Source organism: Physcomitrium patens, chromosome 24 (genome assembly GCF_059467195.1).
Source record: "Physcomitrium patens ecotype Gransden chromosome 24, ASM5946719v1, whole genome shotgun sequence".
Classification (NCBI taxonomy): Eukaryota; Viridiplantae; Streptophyta; class Bryopsida; order Funariales; family Funariaceae; genus Physcomitrium; species Physcomitrium patens.
This window is the reverse complement of record NC_143433.1, coordinates 13733106-13760166: the sequence shown is the minus strand read 5'-3', so window position 1 is coordinate 13760166 and position 27061 is coordinate 13733106. Positions and strand designations below refer to the sequence as shown.

At 43.3% G+C, this 27061-nt stretch overlaps 3 protein-coding genes, 2 long non-coding RNA genes and 2 other non-coding genes across 15 annotated transcripts; 5 read left to right on the top strand and 2 right to left on the bottom strand.

Annotated features, from left to right (window-relative positions):
• The first annotated feature begins 2418 nt into the window (after positions 1-2418).
• Positions 2419-4604, top strand: LOC112276417 (uncharacterized). 3 transcript variants are annotated; one of them, XM_024507709.3, is made up of 3 exons: positions 2419-2460; positions 2894-3137; positions 3336-4604. In XM_024507709.3, exons 2-3 carry the CDS (start codon positions 2936-2938, stop codon positions 4238-4240), a joined length of 1107 nt encoding a protein of 368 aa, XP_024363477.1. In that variant the 5' UTR covers positions 2419-2460; positions 2894-2935; the 3' UTR covers positions 4241-4604. The 3 variants fall into 3 exon arrangements, with proteins under 3 accessions (XP_024363477.1, XP_024363478.1, XP_073387010.1); XM_024507710.3 differs by having other exon boundaries at positions 2419-2549; XM_073530909.2 differs by having other exon boundaries at positions 2419-2586.
• A 483-nt stretch (positions 4605-5087) lies between these two features.
• LOC112276418 (uncharacterized) lies at positions 5088-5842 on the bottom strand. The gene is made up of 2 exons (XR_016500530.1): positions 5708-5842; positions 5088-5602 (listed from the first exon to the last, which is right to left on the bottom strand). It is a non-coding gene; the product is annotated as an uncharacterized LOC112276418 (long non-coding RNA).
• A 217-nt stretch (positions 5843-6059) lies between these two features.
• On the top strand, positions 6060-9953 carry LOC112276416 (uncharacterized). 2 transcript variants are annotated; one of them, XM_024507707.2, is made up of 8 exons: positions 6060-6536; positions 6747-7002; positions 7226-7430; positions 7558-7788; positions 7965-8313; positions 8515-8697; positions 8867-9068; positions 9201-9953. In XM_024507707.2, the coding sequence occupies exons 2-8, from the start codon at positions 6765-6767 to the stop codon at positions 9683-9685; spliced, it is 1893 nt and encodes a 630-aa protein (XP_024363475.1). In that variant the 5' UTR covers positions 6060-6536; positions 6747-6764; the 3' UTR covers positions 9686-9953. The 2 variants fall into 2 exon arrangements, with proteins under 2 accessions (XP_024363475.1, XP_024363476.1); XM_024507708.3 differs by having other exon boundaries at positions 6347-6600.
• A 1024-nt stretch (positions 9954-10977) lies between these two features.
• On the bottom strand, positions 10978-11049 carry TRNAW-CCA (transfer RNA tryptophan (anticodon CCA)). The gene has a single exon. It is a non-coding gene; the product is annotated as a tRNA-Trp (tRNA).
• A 2112-nt stretch (positions 11050-13161) lies between these two features.
• On the top strand, positions 13162-13233 carry TRNAW-CCA (transfer RNA tryptophan (anticodon CCA)). The gene has a single exon. It is a non-coding gene; the product is annotated as a tRNA-Trp (tRNA).
• A 4429-nt stretch (positions 13234-17662) lies between these two features.
• On the top strand, positions 17663-23981 carry LOC112277009 (uncharacterized). 4 transcript variants are annotated; one of them, XM_024508934.3, is made up of 18 exons: positions 17663-18131; positions 18352-18624; positions 18959-19117; positions 19400-19497; positions 19663-19723; positions 19877-19951; positions 20081-20184; positions 20545-20689; positions 21015-21071; positions 21279-21395; positions 21597-21688; positions 21925-22003; positions 22230-22295; positions 22431-22479; positions 22607-22696; positions 23042-23151; positions 23373-23456; positions 23670-23981. In XM_024508934.3, the coding sequence occupies exons 2-18, from the start codon at positions 18355-18357 to the stop codon at positions 23829-23831; spliced, it is 1818 nt and encodes a 605-aa protein (XP_024364702.1). In that variant the 5' UTR covers positions 17663-18131; positions 18352-18354; the 3' UTR covers positions 23832-23981. The 4 variants fall into 4 exon arrangements, with proteins under 4 accessions (XP_024364702.1, XP_024364701.1, XP_024364703.1 ...); XM_024508933.3 differs by having other exon boundaries at positions 17692-18131; positions 18347-18624; XM_024508935.3 differs by having other exon boundaries at positions 17700-18131; positions 18959-19106.
• On the top strand, positions 23670-26235 carry LOC149986451 (uncharacterized). 3 transcript variants are annotated; one of them, XR_016500532.1, is made up of 5 exons: positions 24002-24142; positions 24280-24577; positions 25233-25289; positions 25502-25547; positions 25738-26032. It is a non-coding gene; the product is annotated as an uncharacterized LOC149986451 (long non-coding RNA). The 3 variants fall into 3 exon arrangements; XR_016500534.1 differs by lacking the exon at positions 25233-25289 and having other exon boundaries at positions 23670-24142; positions 25738-26235; XR_016500533.1 differs by lacking the exons at positions 24002-24142; positions 24280-24577 and adding an exon at positions 24687-24874 and having other exon boundaries at positions 25738-25882.
• The last annotated feature ends 826 nt before the right edge of the window (positions 26236-27061 follow it).

Sequence of the window (27061 nt, the reverse complement as noted above, 5' to 3'; positions counted from 1 at the left end):
ATGAAGAATGACATATTCTTCTTTAAATAAATGGTGGGATATAATGCATTTGATATTACAACTATGGAATAGACTTCAAATATTGGATAATATAATTGGAGGTACAAACCACTTCTTAAAGAGTTTCTAAAGTTTTATGTAAATGAAGTTATAAAGATTTCATTAAAGATCAAATAACAAGGTGGTCTTTCCTCTCTAATATGAGACATTATTTATGGTTAAAAGAACCTATCAATTATCTTTAAAGAAAACAAATATTAAAGGTTGTAGCAAATACAATTTATTGCACCTTAAACTTCAGCAATATGTGATCACTTCTTCTTATAGAACTTGTTCCTAGAAATGAAGATAATGTCATAGATATCAATATTAATATTAGTTGTTTGAAAGATAAGAAGAATTAGCTAAAAATATCTAAAAATAATTTAATTTTATAATATTTTGGTGAATTTTTTCTTAAATTTTTATAGACAAGAGCTTGACTTTATAATTGTTTGTAGATGATTGGTAAGTTAAAAACTTGGCCACATGTTGTACATATTGAATACTTATTTTACAAGTTGGCCATATAGTGCTTATGTTGAAAATTTGCCTTGTAAGTTGGATGATTTAGCTTTGTTTCAATTTGTTTCATTTATCTTCCTTTTGTGTATGTAATAGTTGATAATTTGGTTAAAAATTAGTCTTTAAATGAAAGATTAGAAAAACATACAAATAAAATAATTATATTATTGAGATTTTAAATAAAGAGCAATAATTGCTAAATTCTAGTTGCAAAGAATTCTTTTGAAGTCTTCATCACAAAGCTTTTTTATTGCTCAAAAGGTGGCAAAGTAGAAAGATTTAAGAATGTGGAGTTGACAAAGTTATGTATTTAAGTTAGATTAGTTGTTTAAATAAGAGTGAGAGCTTTGAATTTTAAGAATTTTTCAAGGATGTTACAATGACTTAATAGATAAGAAGATAGAATTTGTACAAATTGTGTTTGCTACTTTTATCAATGAAGAAGATTTATTTTAGGTTTTGATCAATTGTAATGATCAAAGTGATTTATTTATATAAGAATTTTAGGATGTATGTTTAACAATCTAGTATTATCATTATTATAAGTTATTTGTAATAATTTGATGTACAAAAATTATTGAATTAAGGAACAATAGATAATTGAAATCTAAGAGGTTCGATAGGCTTGTAATTTAAGAACAATAATTTTAGAGCATCAAATCTGAATATACATGAAAAAAATATGACAATATGCTTTTAAATACAATGTTTTTAATTTGTCTTCTTTTCTTTTATAATGTTTTTAATTTCAAGACTTATATTTGGAGATTTTTTTTTAAAAGGAGTGAATGGATGTGAATTGTGAATAAAATCTAATTGAATTGTGCATCAAAATTGCTCATTACACACAATTTATAGCTTAGACAATTATGAATTTTTAGAATGTAAAGACTTCAACAATTGTGTAAATGTTTAAAAATAACCTTATTTTATTTTATTCTTTTACATTGAATTATACAAATACAAAGTAGAAAATATCAATATATACTCAAATGTGAACAATTTGTATACAAACAACAAAAATGACAACTTTAGAATTATATATATATATATATATATATATTCAACAATGTAAAGAAGAGCTAGCTAAGTTGCAATTTACAACAAATAACTACCACAACAAGAAGAGCCCTCATACTTTTCTAAACACACAGCAATCTTCTTAAGAAGATCCACATAAAACAACATCCCACTCAATCAAATAAGACAAACCCTAGATCCAAATGACGTCGCTCATTGATGGAGCGCCGGAAGCGATCCCTTCCCTCCAATGAAGATGAAGAAGAACAACGCTTGAGTCCACCAAATCCAGCTTCGGATCAGTGCTTGATGCAGCTCACAGTAAAACAACAACAACAACAACAACAATAATAAAGTTACAAAAACAAAATGCATGAGAAGGTGTCAGAGAATGCAAAATGCAAAGCGTGTCATGTGCCGGTAACGAAGCAACGTAATGTTGGATGTGGAAATTAGTGAGGGGGGAAGCGACGAGGAGAGAGGGGGGATTTGTTGTGTGCATTGCCGAAGTAGCATATTCTGAATGGGATTGATTGGCTCTTCCGCATTCGTCCTTTCCGACAGAAGCAAATGAGAAAAAAAAGATCGGGGAGACTATCCCGAGTGGCGCTTACGTGAAGCCCAATGGGAAGCATTGGGCGCCTCATGGTGTGCTTTGCGACGAGCCCCACCTCGGGGAGAGGGGGATATCTCACCCGATAGGTTGCTATGGCGTCCAAGGTGTGGTGAGAGATCGCTGCTCATTGGCTGCCATGCTCGAGACCGGCAGCCTTATCCCCATGCCCCCATCTCATCACCTCGCCCCACAGCCCTGCCCTACTCGCTGTTCCCCGCCTCAACGTCTTCATCGCTCCTCCATCCCTCCCCCTTGCTCAGGTTTGCCTTCTGTCGCTCGTTCTCCATGTCACCAATTCATCACCCTTGTTGCCCTTCAATCTCGGATTTGCCTTCCTTTCCTATGCACGGTTTGTCCCTACGATGTCGTTTCAATTCTGTTTCAATGTGTGTGGTTCGTTGATTCTGATTGTTCTTCGTTTCATGGTGATTGTTATGACTTGACTTCGTTGTGATTGTTCATGTAGTTTTGATTAGATTTGCTGCGTTGTGCTGTTGTACTGGCCCAGGTGTGGTTGAGTTAGCAGATCAATGCATCCGTAGGGTGATGTGTTCGGTACATGAAATTTTGTAGATGATGAGAAGTGCAGGTGATGATTGTGATTGGGTCCTGCGGGGTTGTTTGTGATGTGTGGTCTTGGAAATGATCTGAAGAGGATCGAGGTTGCCGTGTGTGTGTGTGCATGTTGAGCAGGTGTGAGAGTTCAGACGCGGTAACTGTGAAATCAGTAGTGAAATGGCGATGGCGACCGCGGCCGCAGGCCCCAAGCTCACTGCTCTGAGGAGGAGCAATGCCTTCGGAGTTGGAGTGCAAGGCATTCGCGCCACTAACCTGAAGGTGTCCGCTGTGAGCACCAGAGCTGTGCCTTGTGCTAAGCTTTCGACCTCATCCGATGGCGTTGCACAGCAAATTTCAGTTGGTGCCAACGCACTAGCAGGTCAGCTAGCTCTCCTTTCACTTGTGTTCGGGAATCACATGATCTGATGTGAGGTTCCTCTCGAATACCTGTGAAGTAGAAATTGGCATTGGGAATGGATAAAAAAAGGATTATATCGTAATGTTGAATTTTATCTAGCAGACGCTCGGGTATTGACGATGTTCTGGTTTCGATGAGCTAACGTGCCACGTATGACAGGTGCGATGTTCGCCGCAATGGCTACCTCCGAATCTGCCTTGGCTTCACAGCAAATCATGGCTTTGGCTGAGGGTGACAACAGGGTGGTGGCTCTTCTCATCCCCCTGGTTCCAGCTATTGGGTGGGTGCTGTTCAACATCCTCAAGCCAGCCTTGAACCAGGTTGACAAGATGAAGGCTGCGAAGTCTTTGGTGGCTGGTGCTGGACTTGGAGCTCTCGCCTTGGTAGCAGCCCCTCACGCTGATGCAGCCCAGGAAATCGCACAAGTTGCAGATTCTGATGCAAGGGGTCTTATCATTATCGGCCTCCTTCTACCTGCCGTTGGATGGGTGTTGTTCAACATCTTGCGCCCAGCCTTGAACCAGATTGAAAAGATGCAGGACCAGGGCAACGCCGCCGCAATAACCCGCAAAAGGGGTGTGATCGGTGCTCTTGGCCTTGGAACAGCGTCCTTGTTCTTGGCCCCACATGCGGACGCTGCCCAGGAGATTGCTACTCTTGCCGATTCTGACTCGAGAGGGCTTATCATAATTGGCCTTCTTCTTCCAGCTGTCGGATGGGTCCTGTTTAACATCTTGAAGCCTGCATTGAATCAGATCAACAATATAGTTGAAGGTAACGACACTGGTGCTCCTGTCAAGCGGGGGAAGAAATTCGGTGGCATGATTGGAGCTACTGGTATAAGCGCCGCTGCGATGTCTCTGTTGGCTGCTCCGAAGGCTGATGCGCAGGTTCAAGAAATTGCACAGCTCGGTGCTGACACCAGACCTTTAATCCTTCTCTTCATTTTGGCCCCCGCCATTGGATGGGTCCTGTTCAACATCCTGAAGCCTGCCTTGAACCAAGTCGACAAGATGGTTGAAGGCAATGACGTGAAACCCGCCAAGAGTGGTAGGAGGAACTAGAGCCTTTCCCACAGCGGCCGATTCTCCAGATGATGCTGAAACCTGAGAGATGCGGCGCATCCGGGTGATGGCTATCATGCTTTATCATGTGGACTGTATTATTAGAAGATAAGGGGAAATCCATTTGCCATGCCGGTATTGAAATCTTAGTGCGGAAATTTTCATGGCAAAGGATTCAGCAGGATCTTTTAGAGGTACTTTTATGAAAGTCTTTTGCGTCGACTCCTTCACAACTGACTCCAGTTCTTGTGGGGGCTCGCAACAGTACTGTGTATATGAAGTTAATTCGTCGAATCAATCATACGTTGCTGGTTAGAGTAATCTAATCGGTCGTAGTCGTAAACAGGGATCAAATTTTATCGGATGAATTCGCGTCCATTTGCTTACTGTTTGCTCAGCAGATTGTGCTCTTCTCATTATGGTGTGCTCAGTATGGATGCTGGATCACGCAATAAATATTCTTTTATAGAAAAATAACTCCTCATGAACGACGTTCCAAATTGCTGTTTCTCATTTACTGAAAAATATCCACTATCAGCGAAGAGATCATATACAGTTGGTGTTGAAGGGTGGAAGAGCGACGGGATAGAACATCTTGACTATCTGGTGGTTGTACTGTATGTTGCCAAAGGCAACAATTGAAGTTCACCTGGCTTGCTGATCAACTGAGCTGAATCCTGAAGCAGGTTTGCATTAGAAATGAATAATACTGGGCGAGGTCCCACTACCGTGTAAGTTCATTGTAACCTCTTAACGAACATGCTCACGCACAATGGCAACGCCATGCGGCTACATTCTTGAACTCCAATTGCCCTACAAACTGACATCCAAAGATAAGATTGGCTGGTTTCAGCGAATATGGGGAACAGCAACTACTGCTGTTCATCGTGGATATTTATACAGAACAATCATCCCACCATCAGAGCGTCGATCAAACCGTGATCGGACGAGAGATGTAAGAAAATCCACAATCTCTGAATCTCATCAATGTCTGCGTCGTTGAACCACCTCCCAAGCATTATACAAGAGGAAGTGATTAGCTACCAGTCTCAGCAACAATGCCTCATAAGAGGGATAATCGGGAAGTTGCAGCTGTCTGAATGTCGTAACCTATGTCAACGTGCAACCCTGAAAAGTAATCTCCTACGATTTACGAGGAATACTTCCAGTGGTGGCCAAAGCTGTGACTGATCCATCATGTAATTAGCAGTGATCCTCAGTTTAGCGACGCTTGTCATGATTTGCGTCGATCGCTTAATTTTCTCCTCAAGAATGACGTGACCAAGAAGATACTTCACTCGCTCCTGAACTGGACGGTGAAGGACTACTCAGAAACTTGATTGTCACTGTAACGCAGTACACCTATGCAAAGCCACCAAGATGTCATAACCACATGTGCTCAACCGAAAACGTGAACAACAAAATTGGCCACTACCGTGAGCAGCATCCAAAAGGAACCCATCGTACCGATAGAAGACGAACGGCACTAAACGCATGGATACACCATGCCCACGCAGATTGGCAATCAACCAAACGAGAACTATCACTTGAGCTCTGAGCAACCCTAATTGGCCGTTCCGATGCCAGAACCCTTGAGCGGTGTGAACGGAACTATGACTGTTCACGTACGTAACAATGGGTCGGTCACATCTCAACGGCCTTTGTACAATCTGAGGTGGTGGTTCATCCATCTGTGGTTTTATCCACTCATTCATCCATCGTGCCGCTGTCCATCTAGGCGCCATCCTTGCACCGCCGTTCATGACAGGGCGGGAGTCTGAGCTTCAGTACAAATTGCCGAGACACGTTTGTCCGAGTTATTGCCCGTCTTTCCTCGAGCATGCTGTGTTGCCAGGCGACAGACCTCGGTTCCGTTGCCAAGTAGCCGCTGCAGCAATTAATTGCCCTAGGGACATGCCTGACTTCTCCATTCTGTATCACCCTAGAGAAGCCCTGGAGGAGGAATCCTGCATTGATCTGTCAGATGCGGGCGGCGGAAACGTTGGTGGAACTGACCGTTCCCAAATTTGGTGTTACTGGAATTGTTGCTGCGAATCTTGCTCGTATATGTGTGACATTCTCTGCTAATTCCCATAGTGTAACCCGAGTGGTTGTGATTCCTTGGCGTTCGTTGGTGGTTCAGCGTCTGGGATGCGGTTTTGCCGATAGGTGGTGCGGTGTTGGAGGGAGCTTCTGAGCTTGTGACTATGTTGCGACCATGCGAGCTGTCGTGTGTATACTGATACGATTGAAGCTCCAGCCATCGTTTCCTGGATTCTGACCACTGTAGGAGCAGGTTTGTCGACTTTGTGCTCGTGACGTGATAGCAATGTGAGAGAGTGGTCTCGTCGTTGAGCCGTGTAAGAACGGCTGTTTCCCGAGTTGTTTCTTATGTGATTACTTCATGCTTCATGCTAACGTCGTCCCTTTTCAAATGTTTCAGTTTTTCCTAGTAGTTGGATATCTGTGAACGCGCCGTATTCAAGGAAGTGTTGTTGGTTTTCAGGTTCTTCTCAATCGAGCCATGGGTATTCGTGGAGTTGTGCTCTGCGTCCTAGCAGTGGTACTTCAGTCGTGTACTATAGCAGAAGTTAGAGCAGACAATGACGAGAAGCCAATCCTGTATAAGGACGCCAGTCAACCGGTGGCTGTGAGGGTGTCGGATCTGTACGGACGCATGACGCTCGATGAGAAGATCGGCCAGATGACTCAAATAGAAATTACTGTCAGCAATGAATCTTCTGTTTCGAAGTACTACATAGGTCAGTGTGCTTGGAAAGTCGCCAATAAACGTAAAGGCTATATTGTGCTCGACCACCTAGATTTTTGTAGACCAGAATGTGTTACCATTCAGCTCTTGCAAATTATGTGCAAGCTGTGGAGCAGTATTCACGAACACATCTCGTACGTTGACTGTTGCTCCCCTGCTGCATGTCTCAAAATTTCAAAAATTTGATTAACAATCACGTTGTGTTGTGAGAGTAGGCAGCGTTTTGAGTGGCGGTGGAAGTGTCCCTGCGACCAATGCAACCGTACATCAGTGGACCAACATGACGGATTACGTCCAAAGGCTAGCTCTAAAAACGAGGCTCGGAATTCCGGAGATTTATGGAATTGATGCAGTCCATGGGCACAACAACGTCTACGGAGCTACAATTTTTCCTCACAATATTGGGCTAGGCTGCACGCGGTACCCAACACTTCTAGCGCACCACAATTATCTCCCATCCAGTATGCTAGTTGTTCATCGGGCAGTGTACATTGATGTTGTAGTCGGCTTCACAACTTACAATGCTTTCTTGTCACATTCTATCCAGAGATCCAGCCCTTTTGGAAAGAATCGGTTCTGCCACTGCTCTTGAGGTTCGGGCCACTGGTATCCCATATGTGTTCGCACCCTGCATTGCTGTTTGTCGGGATCCGCGGTGGGGACGCTGTTATGAGAGCTACAGCGAAGATCCAGAGGTGGTGAGAAGCATGACAACTATAATTGATGGGTTACAAGGGAGGTCTCCAGCTGACAGGGAGGGTCCATATGTGCAGAACAGGTGGCACAACACTATTCCATTCACCTAAACATCTGTTTGAATCTCTTGTGAAAGACGTAGAGGAATATTGGTTCCACCGTTATCGGTTTTCTAACATAAACATTAAGCTTCTTCAGTTAGTCAGTTTGATATAGTGTCTTCATTTCATTGTTTGAATTATTGTCCCTCGTCTGCAGTCGAAAGGTGGCAGCCTGTGCAAAACATTTCGTCGGCGATGGAGGTACTACGAATGGAATCGATGAGAATAACACGGTGATCGACTATGATGGGCTTGTAAATATTCATATGAAGGCATATCCCGATGCCATTGCAAAGGGAGTATCCACAGTTATGGCCTCTTACTCTAGCTGGAACGGTATAAAGATGCATGCGAATCGGTTTTTACTCACCGATGTGCTCAAAGGGCAATTGGGATTCAAGGGATTCATTATCTCCGACTGGCAAGCTGTGGAACGGATCACAGATCCTCCAGGCGTCAATTACACGCTCGCCACATACCTTGCACTTAATGCAGGCGTTGACATGGTGACTTCCCGTTACTTCAGTGTTTTCTTTTCTGTGATAACCTAAACATTAGGTTTCGAACATACTAAACGTTAACCTATCTGAGTATGATCTCAGAATTCTAACTTTTACGTTCCAACTCTCAAGTTTCTGTTTTTCTGTGCGTGTGGTCATCTTAAAAAAATTGCCTGAAATACAATTCATCGTTGACTTCTATGACAGGTAATGGTGCCCTACAATTACACGGACTTCATATCTGTCGTTAAAAACCTGGTCGCCGCCAAGCAGATTCCGATGTCTAGAATCGAGGATGCTGTGAAACGTATCCTACGCGTTAAGTTTGAAACGGGTCTCTTCGAGAAGCCGTATGCTGACGAGAGCCTGAGATCATTCCTTGGTGCACCGGTAAATAGCTCTTTGTATAACTGCAATTCATTGTCAGCTAGAATACAGAAGTTGATAATCCGATGTATGTCCCGATGTGTTTTCATGAAGTTTTTCTGACTAGTGTATAATACCACGTGTTTTGCGACTAAATCTCCTAATTTGTGGTTTCGTTTGGTAAAATGAGCAGTCTCATAGAGCATTGGCAAGAGAAGCAGTGCGCAAGTCGTTGGTGCTTTTGAAGAATGGCAAGGGATCTCAGTCTCTTTTGCCTTTAAATAAGAACGCCACGAAAATTCTCATTGTTGGCGCTCATGCCGATGACCTCGGCTTGCAGTGTGGGGGCTGGACCATCACCTGGCAAGGCCAAGCAGGAAACAATATCACAAAAGGTAGCAATTATGTCACGTCTGTTCTATTTTTTCTCCTATTTTATCTATACATATACTTCAGTGTCTCATCCGCTGATGATATCTATAGGAACTGACTCACCGAACGCGTGACGGGGATCGAATATTTTACAGGAACGACCATTTTGAAAGGCATCAAGCAATCCGTAAGCGCAAACTCTAAGGTTGTGCACTTGGCCAAACCCCGGACAGGCGCTGCGAAGAACAAGGGGTATGAGTACGCGATAGTGGTTGTCGGTGAGGAGCCGTATGCTGAAATGTATGGGGACAATATGAACCTCACCTTGTCCAGTTCATACCAGGAGTTGATCAAAGACACGTGCTCGTACGTAAAATGTGTCGTGGTGATGGTCTCCGGCCGACCGCTCGTGGTGGAGCCAATCGTTAGCCACATGGATGCCTTTGTGGCCGCATGGCTTCCTGGCACTGAAGGTGCTGGAGTTGCAGATATGCTCTTTGGTCGATATGATTTCCAGGGAAAACTCTCAAGAACATGGTTCAAGAGAGTTGACCAATTACCCATGAACGTCGGCGACCAGAACTACGATCCTCTGTACCCTTTCGGATTCGGGTTGAAAATGGGCCTAAACGACAGGTAGGTCTGTTTCAGAGCCTGAATCTCCTCTTCAGACCCATGAGCCAATTTTTGTGAGAGGCTAATTTTGTAGTTCCACTGCTTTACGTTTCGGGACGAGAGGGTTGATCATTGTGTTTGAGATCTTTAGCTAACCATACAGATAGTTGATTTCTCTTCATTCCAAGTAGCTTATTTTTATTGCATTAAGTGAAAATAAGTTAAGCAGCATATCATGATTTTCCACATTGCACAAACTGAAATATTATCACATCATACACCATTGTCCGAAATTTCACTTACTATCTTCATTTTGAAGATTTGGACTTTATTTTTATAACCTTCAAGAATGCCTGAAAGTACGTTCCTGCTAGAGTTTCAATAGTGTACAGGTTGCTGTAGAAGAAAACTACTCTAAAAACCTTATCAAGGAAATAAGTTGGATTATGACTTGAATAATCCCTTCAATCCATAACATTTGTTATCGTTCACATGCACGCTAACAGTGTAATGTCCCACGAAACACTCAAAATAAAGGCACAATTGTTTCTTCGTACACTGCAACCTTCATCGGAAGTTACGAACACACAATTTCTGTCAAACAAAGACCTGTCCTGTAAGAGTTGTAGGGGACATTTCACCAATTACCTCCACCAACACAGACGATGACTTGAAACGGAGACCTGCAGAGGGGAGAGTCGGAGAGAGGGAGGAAGGAGGTTAGGTTGAGGATGGGAGGAAGGAGGTTAGGTTGAGGATGGGAGGAAGGGATTGTGTGTCGGAGTGAGGCGGGGCGATGTAGTGGACATGGGAGGGGAGGGGATTGGGAGCACACCAACGATGAGATGAGGGAGAATGAATGAGAGGAGGCGATGTAGTGGAAGGGATTGTGTATTGGAGTGAGGCGGGGCGACGTAGTGGACATGGAAGGGGAGGGGATTGGGAGTACACCAACGATGAGATGAGGGAGAATGAATGAGACGAGGCGACGTAGTGGACATGGGAGGGGAGGGGATTGGGAGCGCACCAACGATGAGATGAGGGAGAATGAATGAGACGAGGTAAGGTAGGTAGGTCGGAAGGAAGCAGTAGTAGTAAGTAGGGCTGGCTGTCCAAGGTAAAGGAGAGGATATTTAAGCATTGCCCACAACGAGATTAACTTAGAGACAACAACCCAACATCCAGTTTCAGTTATTGAAGGCAGGCAGGCAAGCCAAGGTTCGCCTTCTCAAACGTTTTGTCGTCACGCACGACGTCGACAGGACAAAAATGCGGAGGAGGCGCAAAAGAGTTCTTCTCACGATGAGTTCGGGGGTTTGAACCCGACGTGAATCGAACACGCAACCTTCTGATCTGGAGTCAGACGCGCTACCATTGCGCCACGGATCCGCGAGAGACGGTCGATGTTTCGGCAGGTACAATTAAAAATTTTATCTATCTTACCACATCCCTGGCCCCACCCGCCCCCCCACCCCCCCAATCAAAGAAGCCGTTTGACAAGGCTTCTTGACCTGGTGGGATGGAAGGCTCACAGCGTTTGACACTGAGAACTGCTACAACTCAAAAAAAAATTTATCTGTCATGCCGAGGTAATGTCTTGGGTTTTGGCGTGCCACTTGAGGCGAATTTTGACAGTGGCTCCGTTCTTACAACTGACGGCAAGACAACCTGGGAATGGTTGCATCTGGAATAAAAATAATGGACGCCATCTTACTCCTGAATATCATCTGACGTCCACAGATGAAACTGTGCATGATGTATCCCCCAGGCATTATCAACGGCACAGCTCCTTGAACTACAATAGGTGCTGTTGGCGTAGTGTTTTTTACTCCAAAGAACACTACTACCAAGTCCGAGACATACAAGACAGACGCTTTCAAGAGTTAAAAAATAAACATAAAAGCGCTGAATAATCAGAATCATAACAATCTGTGAGGTTGGCGTAGAAGAAAAAATTCAAATTTATAGAACAATATGCCCAGTGAAAGTAAAACGGATCAGCACAAAGTAGCGTCATCACAGAGACAGCAATGGAAAGCGAGGGCGGGACACACTGTGACACACTTGAGGATCAGATAGGGCTTTGCTTTAAGAAGAAGTCTAGGCTGCACATGATCCTTGAACTGGCAGTCCACGCCTTTAAGTTCAATCTATATACCGATTAAACAACAAAACAAGATAGTGTGGTGGGGCTAGCGAGGGTGTCAAGCCATATCTTTGGCAGGTACCCGGGGTGCCCCTCCAGCCCATAATCCTCAAGCACCACTGGTGGTCAACAAGCCCAACTAGTTTTCCACCGCGAATCCGCTCAAACCTTTTACTGAAACCATCATCTCCATTCTCACAATATCTGGAACTGACAACGTGTTAAAAAGAAGAGCACCAAAACCAGGAATGATACCTTCGACCTCAATATCGACGTTACCTCTTCCATAGCTTATCAAAGTCTGAAAAACCAAACGTTCAAAGTGCGAGCTAAGGCACAAACGCAATCAACAGAACTCGTGTAAAGACACAACAACGACTGAAAGGTCGAACACAAGAACAACCGTAACGACCCCAACAAGTAGACCTTTAAAGATGCACGAAAGCCAAGATCGATGAAAACGACACACGAAAACCTAATCAAGTCAATTGGATTCATTCGTTAAATCAAGCCACATGCACCAATTAAATGCTTATTCTATGCCAGCGAGGACGAACGTATACTATCTTGTTTTGTTGTTTAATCGGTATATAGATTGAACTTAAAGGCGTGGACTGCCAGTTCAAGGATCATGTGCAGCCTAGTCTTCTTCTTAAAGCAAAGCCCTATCTGATCCTCAAGTGTGTCACAGTGTGTCCCGCCCTCGCTTTCCATTGCTGTCTCTGTGATGACGCTACTTTGTGCTGATCCGTTTTACTTTCACTGGGCATATTGTTCTATAAATTTGAATTTTTTCTTCTACGCCAACCTCACAGATTGTTATGATTCTGATTATTCAGCGCTTTTATGTTTATTTTTTAACTCTTGAAAGCGTCTGTCTTGTATGTCTCGGACTTGGTAGTAGTGTTCTTTGGAGTAAAAAACACTACGCCAACAGCACCTATTGTAGTTCAAGGAGCTGTGCCGTTGATAATGCCTGGGGGATACATCATGCACAGTTTCATCTGTGGACGTCAGATGATATTCAGGAGTAAGATGGCGTCCATTATTTTTATTCCAGATGCAACCATTCCCAGGTTGTCTTGCCGTCAGTTGTAAGAACGGAGCCACTGTCAAAATTCGCCTCAAGTGGCACGCCAAAACCCAAGACATTACCTCGGCATGACAGATAAATTTTTTTTTGAGTTGTAGCAGTTCTCAGTGTCAAACGCTGTGAGCCTTCCATCCCACCAGGTCAAGAAGCCTTGTCAAACGGCTTCTTTGATTGGGGGGGTGGGGGGGCGGGTGGGGCCAGGGATGTGGTAAGATAGATAAAATTTTTAATTGTACCTGCCGAAACATCGACCGTCTCTCGCGGATCCGTGGCGCAATGGTAGCGCGTCTGACTCCAGATCAGAAGGTTGCGTGTTCGATTCACGTCGGGTTCAAACCCCCGAACTCATCGTGAGAAGAACTCTTTTGCGCCTCCTCCGCATTTTTGTCCTGTCGACGTCGTGCGTGACGACAAAACGTTTGAGAAGGCGAACCTTGGCTTGCCTGCCTGCCTTCAATAACTGAAACTGGATGTTGGGTTGTTGTCTCTAAGTTAATCTCGTTGTGGGCAATGCTTAAATATCCTCTCCTTTACCTTGGACAGCCAGCCCTACTTACTACTACTGCTTCCTTCCGACCTACCTACCTTACCTCGTCTCATTCATTCTCCCTCATCTCATCGTTGGTGCGCTCCCAATCCCCTCCCCTCCCATGTCCACTATGTCGCCTCGTCTCATTCATTCTCCCTCATCTCATCGTTGGTGTGCTCCCAATCCCCTCCCCTCCCATGTCCACTACGTCGCCCCGCCTCACTCCAATACACAATCCCTTCCACTACGTCGCCTCGTCTCATTCATTCTCCCTCATCTCATCGTTGGTGCGCTCCCAATCCCCTCCCCTCCCATGTCCACTACGTCGCCTCGTCTCATTCATTCTCCCTCATCTCATCGTTGGTGTGCTCCCAATCCCCTCCCCTCTTATGTCCACTACGTCGCCCCGCCTCACTCCGACACACAATCCCTTCCACTACGTCGCCTCGTCTCATTCATTCTCCCTCATCTCATTGTTGGTGCGCTCCCAATCCCCTCCCCTCCCATGTCCACTACGTCGCCTCGTCTCATTCATTCTCCCTCATCTCATCGTTGGTGCGCTCCCAATCCCCTCCCCTCCCATGTCCACTACGTCGCCTCGTCTCATTCATTCTCCCTCATCTCATCGTTGGTGTGCTCCCAATCCTCTCCCCTCTTATGTCCACTACGTCGCCCCGCCTCACTCCGACACACAATCCCTTCCACTACGTCGCCTCGTCTCATTCATTCTCCCTCATCTCATTGTTGGTGCGCTCCCAATCCCCTCCCCTCCCATGTCCACTACGTCGCCTCGTCTCATTCATTCTCCCTCATCTCATCGTTGGTGTGCTCCCAATCCCCTCCCCTCTTATGTCCACTACGTCGCCCCGCCTCACTCCGACACACAATCCCTTCCACTACGTCGCCTCGTCTCATTCATTCTCCCTCATCTCATCGTTGGTGCGCTCCCAATCCCCTCCCCTCCCATGTCCACTACGTCGCCTCGTCTCATTCATTCTCCCTCATCTCATCGTTGATGTGCTCCCAATCCCCTCCCCTCTTATGTCCACTACGTCGCCCCGCCTCACTCCGACACACAATCCCTTCCACTACGTCGCCTCGTCTCATTCATTCTCCCTCATCTCATTGTTGGTGCGCTCCCAATCCCCTCCCCTCCCATGTCCACTACGTCGCCTCGTCTCATTCATTCTCCCTCATCTCATCGTTGGTGTGCTCCCAATCCCCTCCCCTCTTATGTCCACTACGTCGCCCCGCCTCACTCCGACACACAATCCCTTCCACTACGTCGCCTCGTCTCATTCATTCTCCCTCATCTCATCGTTGGTGCGCTCCCAATCCCCTCCCCTCCCATGTCCACTACATCGCCCCGCCTCACTCCGACACACAATCCCTTCCACTACGTTGCCTCGTCTCATTCATTCTCCCTCATCTCATCGTTGGTGCGCTCCCAATCCCCTCCCCTCCCATGTCCACTACGTCGCCCCGCCTCACTCAGACACACAATCCCTTCTACTACGTCGCCTCGTCTCATTCATTCTCCCTCATCTCATCGTTGGTGCGCTCCCAATCCCCTCCCCTCCCATGTCCACTACGTCGCCCCACCTCACTCAGACACACAATCCCTTCCACTACGTCGCCTCGTCTCATTCATTCTCCCTCATCTCATCGTTGGTGCGCTCCCAATTCCCTCCCCTCCCATGTCCTCTACGTCGCCCCGCCCACTCAGACACACAATCCCTTCCACTACGTCGCCTCGTCTCATTCATTCTCCATCATCTCATCGTTGGTGTGCTCCCAATTCCCTCCCCTCCCATGTCCACTACGTCGCCCCGCCTCACTCAGACACACAATCCCTTCCACTACGTCGCCTCGTCTCATTCATTCTCCCTCATCTCATCGTTGGTGCGCTCCCAATCCCCTCCCCTCCCATGTCCACTACGTCGCCCCACCTCACTCAGACACACAATCCCTTCCACTACGTCGCCTCGTCTCATTCATTCTCCCTCATCTCATCGTTGGTGCGCTCCCAATTCCCTCCCCTCCCATGTCCTCTACGTCGCCCCGTCCACTCAGACACACAATCCTTTCCACTACGTCGCCTCGTCTCATTCATTCTCCATCATCTCATCGTTGATGTGCTCCCAATCCCCTCCCCTCCCATGTCCACTACGTCGCCCCGCCTCACTCAGACACACAATCCCTTCTACTACGTCGCCTCGTCTCATTCATTCTCCCTCATCTCATCGTTGGTGCGCTCCCAATCCCCTCCCCTCCCATGTCCACTACGTCGCCCCACCTCACTCAGACACACAATCCCTTGCACTACGTCGCCTCGTCTCATTCATTCTCCCTCATCTCATCGTTGGTGCGCTCCCAATTCCCTCCCCTCCCATGTCCTCTACGTCGCCCCGCCCACTCAGACACACAATCCCTTCCACTACGTCGCCTCGTCTCATTCATTCTCCCTCATCTCATCGTTGGTGCGCTCCCAATTCCCTCCCCTCCCATGTCCTCTACGTCGCCCCGCCCACTCAGACACACAATCCCTTCCACTACGTCGCCTCGTCTCATTCATTCTCCCTCATCTCATCGTTGGTGCGCTCCCAATCCCCTCCCCTCCCATGTCCACTACGTCGCCCCGCCTCACTCCGACACACAATCCCTTCCTCCCATCCTCAACCTAGCCTCCCTCCTCCCTCTCCGACTCTCACCCAGTATTTCATAAAGTACACATGTAACAAGCGGAATGTTAAATCAACCTAGCTTTTACAAAATAGTCTCACCTATCAAAACCATCATTACACCTCCTTGTCTCCCATTCTTACCTCATGTCTCTGTTCCCACCTCCAGTCCCTATCCCTGTTCCATGACCTTGTTCCTAACTCCATTTCTATTTCCATTTTTTAGAAAATGATATACAACTTTTAAAGCAATTCATGTTTCTTACTAAAAAATTCAACTTTTACTTAAGCCTTCAACCATGGATTTTATACATAATGTGTATTTCAAAAGACTTGTTTATTTAAAACTTCAATTATAAAATTTTAGATTCTATAGATATACAAAATACAATCAAGTAATTCAACAATGTTGAAATTAGAACAAGATGTGAATTTTTTTAATTTCAATTAGAAGTTTGCAATACAACATTAGCAATGTTTTAGTCACAAAACGACTTTATAAAAAAAAAAAATCTCTATTCAAGGTTATTATTGCTATTCACAATGATATACAACAAGGAATGAGAGATGGGTGCGAGGGAGGGAGACATGGGACAGGAGAGGAGAGAATTTTATGATGGTTTTGATTGGTGGATAAATTTAGTAAAAGTTGGGGTTGATTTAACATGTTCCTAAAACAAAGTTTAAATGAATGGATCTTAAATACTTTTTAAAGAAACATATAATAAAAATAAAAAAAAAAATGTTAAATCAACCCACCTATCAAAACTATCATTACACCTCTCTCTCTTGACTTCGTTCCTTGTTCCTAGCACATGTCCTCCATCTCGACCCTCTCTCCCTCCTCTCATCTTTGTTCCTAGCATTTGTTCTTGTTTTCATTTATTAAAAAATGATATATAACTTTTAAAGCAATTCATGTTTCTTACTTGGAAAACTAACCTTGAACCCCAAAGCCTTTAAACCATGGATTTTACACATGATGTCTATTTTAGAAGACTTGCATATTTAAAATTTTGGCTAGAAAATTTTAGATTTTACGAATGTACATAATACAATTAAGTAATTGAATAGAGTTTAAATTAAAACAATATGTATTAACTTTAAATTACAATTAGAAGGTTGCAATGAAATATCAACAACGTTTTGTTATATAATAAGTATATCTAAAAAAAATGCATTTATAAACAAACCTTCAAATATTATATTTAGTTCATAAGTAACACACTATGAGTAGCAAGATGAAGATGCCGAAGGTGGGATTTCAAATTTAAATCTACCACACACCCCTTGTTGCACAACTTCACTGTCCATATAAAAGACTTCAATTTTTTCAGTGTTCATAAGTTTCTGGTAATTTGTGCAAATATGAAAATTTGAATAAACAAGATAGAAGGAAGAAATTGAAAGAGACCGGTAGTTGAAACTCTCTACTTAAACCTACACACATATATAAATTCTTAGAAATTACCACAAAAATGTATTACAACATGTCCTAAAACACAACATAAGAATTCTGCGACATCGACACATAGCTATTCGCGTGATGTTCATGGAAAGGTGTTTGGCTCTGAGGGCGGAATCGCTTTTATCGTGATATTACACTTTGAGAGGAGTCCCTCCGCCATAGCGACCGTGTGACCCTTGAGGCTCAATTCTGAGCATTGCAGGACTTTTATGCATTTCTGTGACATGTTAGGAGGAGCCTGAATCGGTTCGTCGCTGCGATGTTGTCTCTTGTGAAGCCCATGCCAGTCCCGCGGGGATTTTTGCATCCCTGTGAATTGTCGCCATGCTGCTTTGCGCAGCCGAGTAGCATTGGTTGTGGAGGATTGAGTAGAGTCTTGACGACGCGGAGGGCTCAGCGTCGGTGTACAGGGCACATTGCGGACGAAATTCGATGGAGTTTGTTGTCATTCAGCAGCCAATGGACACCTATAAAGCTGAAATTGTCTGGAAATGGGTTTGGCAGCAGTGTGAGGAGTGCAAAGCGGCATTCTCCCCTGAGAGTGTGCGCGAAAGGTATGGATAGGTTCTATTTTAGAGTTTTCGTGTTGAATTGAATATGAACTTCAGCTTTGCAGCATAGATTGATGTCTTCGAGATCACGGAGCGTGCACACGTGATGCAGATAACGGAAGGGAAACTTTTCTGCTATGTCTGTGCCCTCCAGGGATTGTGTTGGTCATGGTTTATTGAGGTAGACATATTCCAACTGCCTTATAATATGTTACCAGTGCAGGCAATGGATTACACTGTACTGAAGGCTGTATGCTCAGAGTTGTCAACGACGTGGACACCTGCCAAAATGGAGAAAATAGTGCAACCAGATAGGTTTACGCTCTTGATTGCCATTCGCACGCTTGAGGAATCAGGCTGGTTACGCTTGTGCTGGAACCCGGCTTGTGCACACGTCAGTGTTGGAGATCCACCAGGTGGTGCTCCCTCAATAGCTGAAGCCTTCTCGTTTGGAGAGCAGCTCCGTCACCTCCTCAAGGGCCTTGCAATTATAGAGGTTAGTTACTTTGGTCTAAATTTCTAGATATCTGCGTGAAAGCATAGTCTCATGATTAAGTGTGTTTTTTGTCTGACGAAAATAACATGTATAGGATAGCAAAGCTTAGGCCGTTTCTGCTCTTCTTTTGCGTGAGATATTCTTGGCCAAAGTGACCAGGAAATATCTTTATCCTAGTGTCTTTAACTTGAAAGATTCATAATTCGTACGATGATGAATGATGTGAATGAAGTTTTCTGAGCGTACGCTAGGTACTCAACGACGAAATAAACGAAGTGAGAAAGGTACCACAAATTTTAATGTCTCAAGATACTGAATGCCGGTGACAGTGCAGGTGCGAATTCCACAGGAACTGGAGAGGGTAATAGAATTGAGACTTGGGGCTAGGCCATCTGATCCGCCATCTAAGCATTTATTTGTGGAGATTATGGGACGGTACAGCAATGTTTTTCTAACAAATGCAGACATGGGAGTCCTTGCATGTGCGTATCAGGTGGGCCTAATCTTCCTTTTAAAATCGTCGGAAAATGCTTTGCACAGCCTTTTAAAAAAATATTGTAAAGCAAGACGAGTATCTTGTATGATTTACCATGGTATACTTTCACAGTCAGATTGTATATTTGTTTCTTGTACACTCATGCAGCTGTTTCCATTCCTGTGTAGCAGAACTATTCGACCCTTGAAATTTCCTTCATCTGATTATCAGTGTCTTCTAAGCTCCCTCAGAGAATTCCAAGGCAATCTTCAGTCGCTTAAGTAGTCCTTCTGATTACAGGTTGGATCAAAGATGACGAGCGTTAGAATGGTACAAGTTGGAGGGACTTACCGTATGCCCCCAGCAGCTCAAGGTTCTTTTCCGTCAATTTCGATGGGGTTTGTTTCTTACTCTTCTCAAAAACTCGAAGTGAAGTCCATAGCTGTGATTCCAGAGTATAAATTGAAGATGTGTAATAGTGGGTGGGATGTACTCATAGTCTATGACAATCAGCTACTGATCTATGTTGATTTCATCAGTATTGATCGCGTATTATCATGTAGGATGGCGGAGTGGAAACTCATCACGCGCGCTACTCAAGAAGACAAGCTTCAAAATAGTTTGGTAGGTGTCCAGTTGACACTAACAATTGTGTAAATGATCATAATAACAATAACTGTCCGAGTTTGAGTTGAAATCCTTTGAGATTAGGTTATTTTTTCTACAAATACACTCAAGACTTACGTACAAAATTCACGTGTGATTACATTGAATCAGATTCAAGCATTTCGTGGAGTTGGCCCTGGACTGGCGGTAGAACTTATCTCTCGGAGTGGATTAAGCCCTTCGATGGTACATTCTGCATAACGCAGCTCTTTCTGAAGTCTTTGCTCATTCGAATTGGCTTCTCATTTGAACAGAGGTAGTAGATTTAACTTGTGGTACTGTTCCTTTGTTCCGTCTTTAATGTGTGTTTGGCAGGATCCTGCAGCAATGACTGAGGATGAATGGTTTTCCCTGCATGTCGTATGGTTAGATTGGCTTAGGGTTTTGGAAGAATCAACTTTCAAGCCGGGCCTCGTTAGGTAATTTCCTTTTTATCACTGTACCTATGCCCCTGTCTTCCGTGAATAATGGAAGTTTTGATTGTTCTTATTATTTATTTGTTTTTGTGGACTCGTTTTGCGCAAAACAAATATAAAGTTGCTGATCATGGTACTTGTAAATTTGAGTCAATTGCTGTAGGTGAGGCTGTGCAATTTGACTACCTGTGGTTCACTGCGATTTGCACAGTAGATTTAACTTAATGCACGCCTGTGTTCCATCAAAAAGTTTGCGTGCTACTTTTGCATTGTCTATCAAATAGTCTCCTCAATTTAAATATTGTCGCACGTATGCTTGATATGATGTAAATTGGGCATTTGAAGTTGTGAATATATTTGCAGGAGCACAGGGTCATATAGCGTATTAGGTGGAGATGGCCCATACATACTTTCTACTGATCAAGACTCTGAGGATGCGGCGACTGGCATACTCGCTATGCTGGATGATTATTACACCAGGGTTTATGAGACTGAAAAGTTCCAGCAGGTGTAATAAAAAAATAAAAAATATCATTGCCTCCATTTTAGTCTGATATTTCAACTCTAAGACCGTCTAGTGCACGTAACAGCCTATGTCATTCATTCTCAACTTTCTTTGGAGTGGTTCTTGCATTATACTGCTCATCGAACATTGTAGTTTAGTTCCCAAATTAACTTTCCTCTTCCTACCTCGAACTTCGAAAATAAATTTGCTCGTCCTAGTTTGCAAGGAGTAACGTGTCATGCTCAGAGATGAATACTTTGTGTTGTACTATCTTTTCATCGAATGGATTCCTTGTGCTGATTTTATTGGTTTAATTCACTATATGCAGCTACGACAGCAGCTGGTCGCGAAAGTCAGCGCGGCCACTAAAAAAGCGCAATCCAAGGTATGGCATGCTGTTAATTCTGGGACTGGCTTAACACGGTAGACTATCATTCAAACCATCATGCATTAACAAGAAGAAATACACCCTCCGACCCACTTTCTCTTTTTTTGTTGTTTTTGATTGTGCACTGCCAGCGAATACCATCGGTCTTTAGCATTATGTTGAGCGCCTTATGGATACAATAGTAATTGTGACCACTTTGTGCAGGTTAACCTGTTCGAGGACCAGATCAAAGCATCCATGGAATACAGTAAAATTTCCAAAATGGCAGACCTTCTGATGGCCAACTTGCATGTGTGCGAACCTGGAGCTTTATCAATCACTGTGAGTATTGTACTATCTGAAGTGTATATTTACTATTTTTTTATTGATCATACTAGTCTAGATAGATTTCTCTTGGTGTCGATTTCTGGCAACCTTTTTAATTCTTAGATTTTTGGTTGTGGGACGAGTGTAGCATTGGATTCTTTACTTTTTCAAAGATGAACTTTGTAAAGGTTCAAGTCTGACACTAGCATTCTTCAGCTACCTGATTTTGAAACAGAGGAACCGACTACAATTGCTCTAGATCCACGTCAAACTGCACTCGTTACGGCTCAGAAACTGTATAAGCGCAGGTTTAGCCTTGCTTTGACTTTTTTATTCATTTTTTGTCCATCTTGTAAGGAACATACACAAATGATACACCGTACAAACAACTTTTATCCTTAGACTTTCTCTGTCGATGTTTTATTCCTTCCACATACTTGTAATATCTTGTCGGATAAGGAAGGTGCTTTTTGAAGTTAGATGTTTCATTAGTCTCTAGGTGCATGGCTTATTATCTAATCCTCGCTTTCAATCGATGCAACAGTCAGAAGCTAAAGAAATCTGAGAAAGCTGTTGCACCCTTGCTGGCAGAAGCCAGGGATGAGCTCACATATTTGTCTCAGGTTCAACACTAAATGTTCTCACTGACTTTGGATTTGTTCGGGGCTTGTTTTTTATTCTATGAAGATACTATACAGAGATTAATGCCAGGTGCCTTAGATTTAGTTCAGAATGTCAACTTTGGTTCGAGTGTGTTAATTTTCTGGAGTAAGCACCATTTTTCTTGTTGGTGTTGATCACGAGTGTATGTTTGTTCAATGCCAAAACCTCTGATGTTGGTGTACTCAGGTAGAAGTTTCTCTTCAGCAGCTGGACCGGTATACACGTTCCACTGACTTGCGAAGCCTGGAAGAGGTATGGTTCATTAGCTCGCTGCTTTTCACTGTACCTTGCTAATTATTGTCACTTAGTCTCTTTCCATTGCATGCTGACTGGTGTGTGTTGGTGCTAAGTCGCTTGTAATATACCTTTGTGTACTGTGACGAACAGGTGCGGGACGAGCTGGTCGAAGGAGCCTACTTAAAACCCATCATAGCAGGTGACTGAAGGAAGATTTTCTCTATTCTGCTTTAGGGTCTTGCTTCAGCGTTGACTTTCTTCGTCTAAGTCAGGTCTAGCTTTCTTGAATTCCTCGCTATGATTTGACACATGCAGGTCTGTTGTAGGTACTCCACCTCCTTCAAGCAAGCGTAAGAAAAAATCATCACCCCTTGACAACTTCGCCGCAAACATGCGTCGGTTTACCTCACCTTCAGGTAAAATCTGGATTCTTTTTGTGACTGTTGATTAGGCTGCTTAATTGGGATGGTGTAACAACTTGCGTCATTTGTATCCTCCGAACGATTTCACGTAGTATCGAATCTATCATTTCATCCTGAGTTTGTTGCATACTAGCATGAAGGTTGAGCATATCCTGCATCGAGTACTGATAACATGTTTTGAAATTTGAAAGATGTAAAATTCTGAGAGCTTGAGGGTAAGGCAGGCAGGGCTTTTCGTCAGCGTATGCTTGAAACATCAAGCAGAACTCTCGATTTCTCTAAACTGTCTCTCTTAATTCATACGCGACTCAACTATAATGAACTTTTGATTGACTGCAGGCTACGAAGTTCTTGTGGGTCGTAATAATCGGCAAAATGATGTGCTGGCCAACCGTGTGGCTACTGAATATGATTTGTGGTTCCACGCTCGAAACATTCCTGGGAGTCATGTATACCTCTTCCTCTTTCGTACACTTGTTCAATGATCTATTACTTCCTTGCTGCCAAACAATGTAGACGACAGAAATCACTCTGATAAAAACCACTTGTTTCTTCCACGCAATTTTATTTTCAATTTCTTCTGTGATCCCATTCTGAAGAGTCGACTTTGATTCTCACAATGACTTCGTTCAAAATGATCACTGCTTTCGCATGCTTCTTTCATTGGCAGACGGTACTGCGGGTGCCGCCTGGACAGACTGCCACAGACGAGGATTTGCAGTTTTCAGCTGACCTTGCAGCCTACTTTTCTAAGGTACGCCAATCGTCTTTATAATTATATGCAAAGCTGAGGATCTTTTATTTCCATCATTGATATGGTCACCAGCATTCTGATTTCATCAAATCCAATTTTTTATTTTTCTCAGTTGCAGTAGCATTTCACTGCTTCTGTTGCATCGCATTATATTTCACAAGCCTTGTAGTTGTAAATCTTTAAAAGGACGCAAAAATGATTGAATTCTGGCAGGCGCGAGGAAGTGGCAAAGTTCCAGTGTCGTATACAAGTCCCAAATATCTTCAAAAGTTGAAAGGCGGCAAACCGGGCATGGTAAAGGTGGAGAAAGAGACCGTCCTGCTCGGCCGGGCCTCAGATTCTCCTGAAGGTCGCCAGTTGTTAGCAACTGCCTAGATATTTTTGTAGTTTTCCCTGGCCAAAATTGGGCTAGCAGAATTAATTGATTTCAGCAACCCCAAAGAAGTTCACGACTGAGGGTTCATCAGCACTTTGTACCACCAATTTTTTGAGTTGTCAACTTTATAACCCTCCTTGTGTATGCTACATAAGTCTCCATATTGTGGCTGCATTTTTCAACTGCTTCAGAGTTGCTGTGGCGCTAACGTAGTATTCAACAAAGTATCAGCGACGGGCGAGCTACAGCGTATAGCAAGCTAAGACTGAAAATGCGCAGCATGAAGCCCTAGGGGACATCCAGATTTAAGGTTAAAATGTTATCTTCCTCACTTCAATTCACTGTTCTGGTATCTTTTAGAATATTGAATTGAAGTGAGGAGTTGGTTAATCGATGTGCCGCTGGAAGGTGACTGAAGGGTTCTCCCGTTCCCATGCTCCCAATCAGGCGTCCAGTGGTTCCCAGAGACCGTTGCTTCAAAACCAGAAATTATGGCAGCTCCGCCACCATTGTCACGCTCAGGGGAAGCTTGGTAAAGCTCGAGTCTTGCTCTAGCGCCAATCCGTTCGCAGCTCATCACAGGCCGAGTTAGTGACGTGCTCTGCAACCATGCCACAGCCGAGAAAGATAGTTGGAAGGTCTGCTATAGAGGTGGCCTTCTCGGAGGGCGCCAGGAACTGGCCGTTCGTGTTCGGCTTCGCCTTCACCCTGGGCCTCGTCACCTGGGTGTCATCTAAACTGGACCGTGAGTCTTATTTGCTCTCGATTCCATAGCTTCTGCCTTGTAGCGAACGCCTGGCATTAATTCTTTCTCATGACATTGTGTCCGATGCACTGACGAACACCAGGTTTTTTTTTGCAACATGTGATTTCATAATTTCTTCGTCCGTGGTTTCCGTGAAGGCCTCTTTTCATCGAGTTTCTTGGTTTCTTTCTCCTGTCCGACACTCTTCAACATGCATGTGGACTGTATTATGTACAAACCTGCATTTTTCTGCAACGGGCTCATGATCGTTGGAATTCGATCTTTACGGTGTTCGGGGTTGAATTCTCTGCTTGGAGCTTTATAAAATATTTGTCGTTGTTCCCCCTTTAATGTTTTTCTCATGCAATGTCTTCCTTTCCTGGAAAATGTGCTGCATGTAGCTAATGTATGTACTTTCTTTTCTTGGACTCTGTTCGCACTGCGGTTCTTGACGTAGTTTAATCGATTGAGAAAGAGCTCTCGCGTGTTCTTTTGGATTATAGTGGAGGAATAATTCCTTTACCCTAAAGCTGGAGTGTCACACAGCTAATGATTGAAGCTTGAATATCTCTAGCACTACTCTCTTTCCAAGTAGGATTTATGTCTACAAATGGGTTTCTTAAGGAATTAACGTCCAGAGGTTATTCCTTGTCAGGCCCGACCTCAGTCGTAGCCGATCGAGTTCACTGGTTATATTTCACTGCTTTTTGGGGTATGCCACGACTTAACTTCTGGATATCCGTGGTGCTACTGCATAGGGTTCTCATTTGATATGTCATGAGAGGATCTGCATCTTTCATCCTCAACTTTGGAAGCGTGCGAGGACTATTGCTACATCGTTTATGCTCTTTTCAATTACCTTTTCTTTAAAGTGGCTTCATCTAAGTGTACCTAATCACCTGTGATCTGTGCTTCCTCTTGCAGCCAAAGATGCGCGGAAGTCACCATTCATCAACCCCCATGCGCACAGGTAGGGCTCACCTTCTTCACTTACTCGAGAGTCTTGCTCGAGATGACTTACTATCTACCTGCACAATGGAAAACGTATTTGATTATTGTCCTGCGACAACAGTAAAGCATGAATATACTTCGTCTCTTGTCACTACTACCAATACGATCTTCAAAGCTTTTCTAAATGGGTCTTTAATTTCGGTTGTCAGATGAATTGAAGATGTTTGATCCTCGAGAGAAATTTGGGAACACAATGCTGAATCAGCACATATTAAAGCAAATGGTACACTGACAGACCTGTGAGGTTGGTGCTGGGGTGAAGATGATGAATGATCAGGCATTAGATCGAGAATTTCCATTGTGTCACTCAGGTGAAGCCAGCTCCGGGGAATCAGCCGCATGAGGCCTGTGATGGTTGCAAAGACTATAAACTGATGCTTGTGAATTTTGCATGAAAGATTTTGTCATCAGAACCTAACCAACATGAAAGAAGTTTTGAAAAGATTAATGAGTTAGAGTTTTGCATAACTTTTGCACTAGGCTTGGGAAATGTGAAATTGTGCAATGAAATGAATATGCATAGGATAATATGTAAATTTGTTGAAAAAATCTAGAGTTAGCTATGCATTGATTGAATTATACGTATTATTTAAAGACCTGTGGTTTTACAGTTATATTATTACTTTATCAGTGGTGCATTGCATTAATAGTTTGCCTACACACAATTACACAAAATCCCTCTATATGCACGTTATTCTACTGTTAAGTACAATTCAAATTTTTTAAAATTGAAGAATAAAATCAGCAATTAATAATATGTTATATTGAATATATATATATATACATATACACACACACACATGATGTTTTCTTGTCAATTAGTATCATTTGTTATAAAAAAAAAGAAGTTAGTAGAGGTTATGAATCAAAGCAGGTGTTGAAGTTAAGATAGAAATCATTCTTGCCCAGGCTCCATATTTTAGGGTGCCTATTTCTACCCTAGCAGCCATGTAACCTAGCCTTGACCAATCATGTATAACCACGTGGCCTTTCCAGCCATGTAGTCTTTGTTAATTACCACTGTTAATTAATAAATGTCAATAAAAATCAAATAGTCATTTAAAAATTAAGGTTATTAATTGTGCACCATAAATAGAGTTAGTTTCCAAAATTTAATTAATTATTAGAAACTATTAGTTTCTGAGGGATTAATTGTTAAAAAGAATACTAATTTCATTTTGATATAATTAATACCAAATGTTAAGAAAGTTAATTTTAAATTATTATTTTATAATAGTAGGTAGATAAAAAAAATAGGAATATATATATATATATATATATATATATATATCTAATTTAAGTAATTTTATTACCTTTAAGTAAGGAAAATGAACTGCAAACCTTTTCTTAATTATTATTGTAAAAAACATTTAGTAGCAAAATTGAAGGAATCTAAACTGATCATATTTAGAAGTTTGGTATAGTATAATGACTGAATAAGAATAAATATATTTACTTTGAGTTGATGATTAT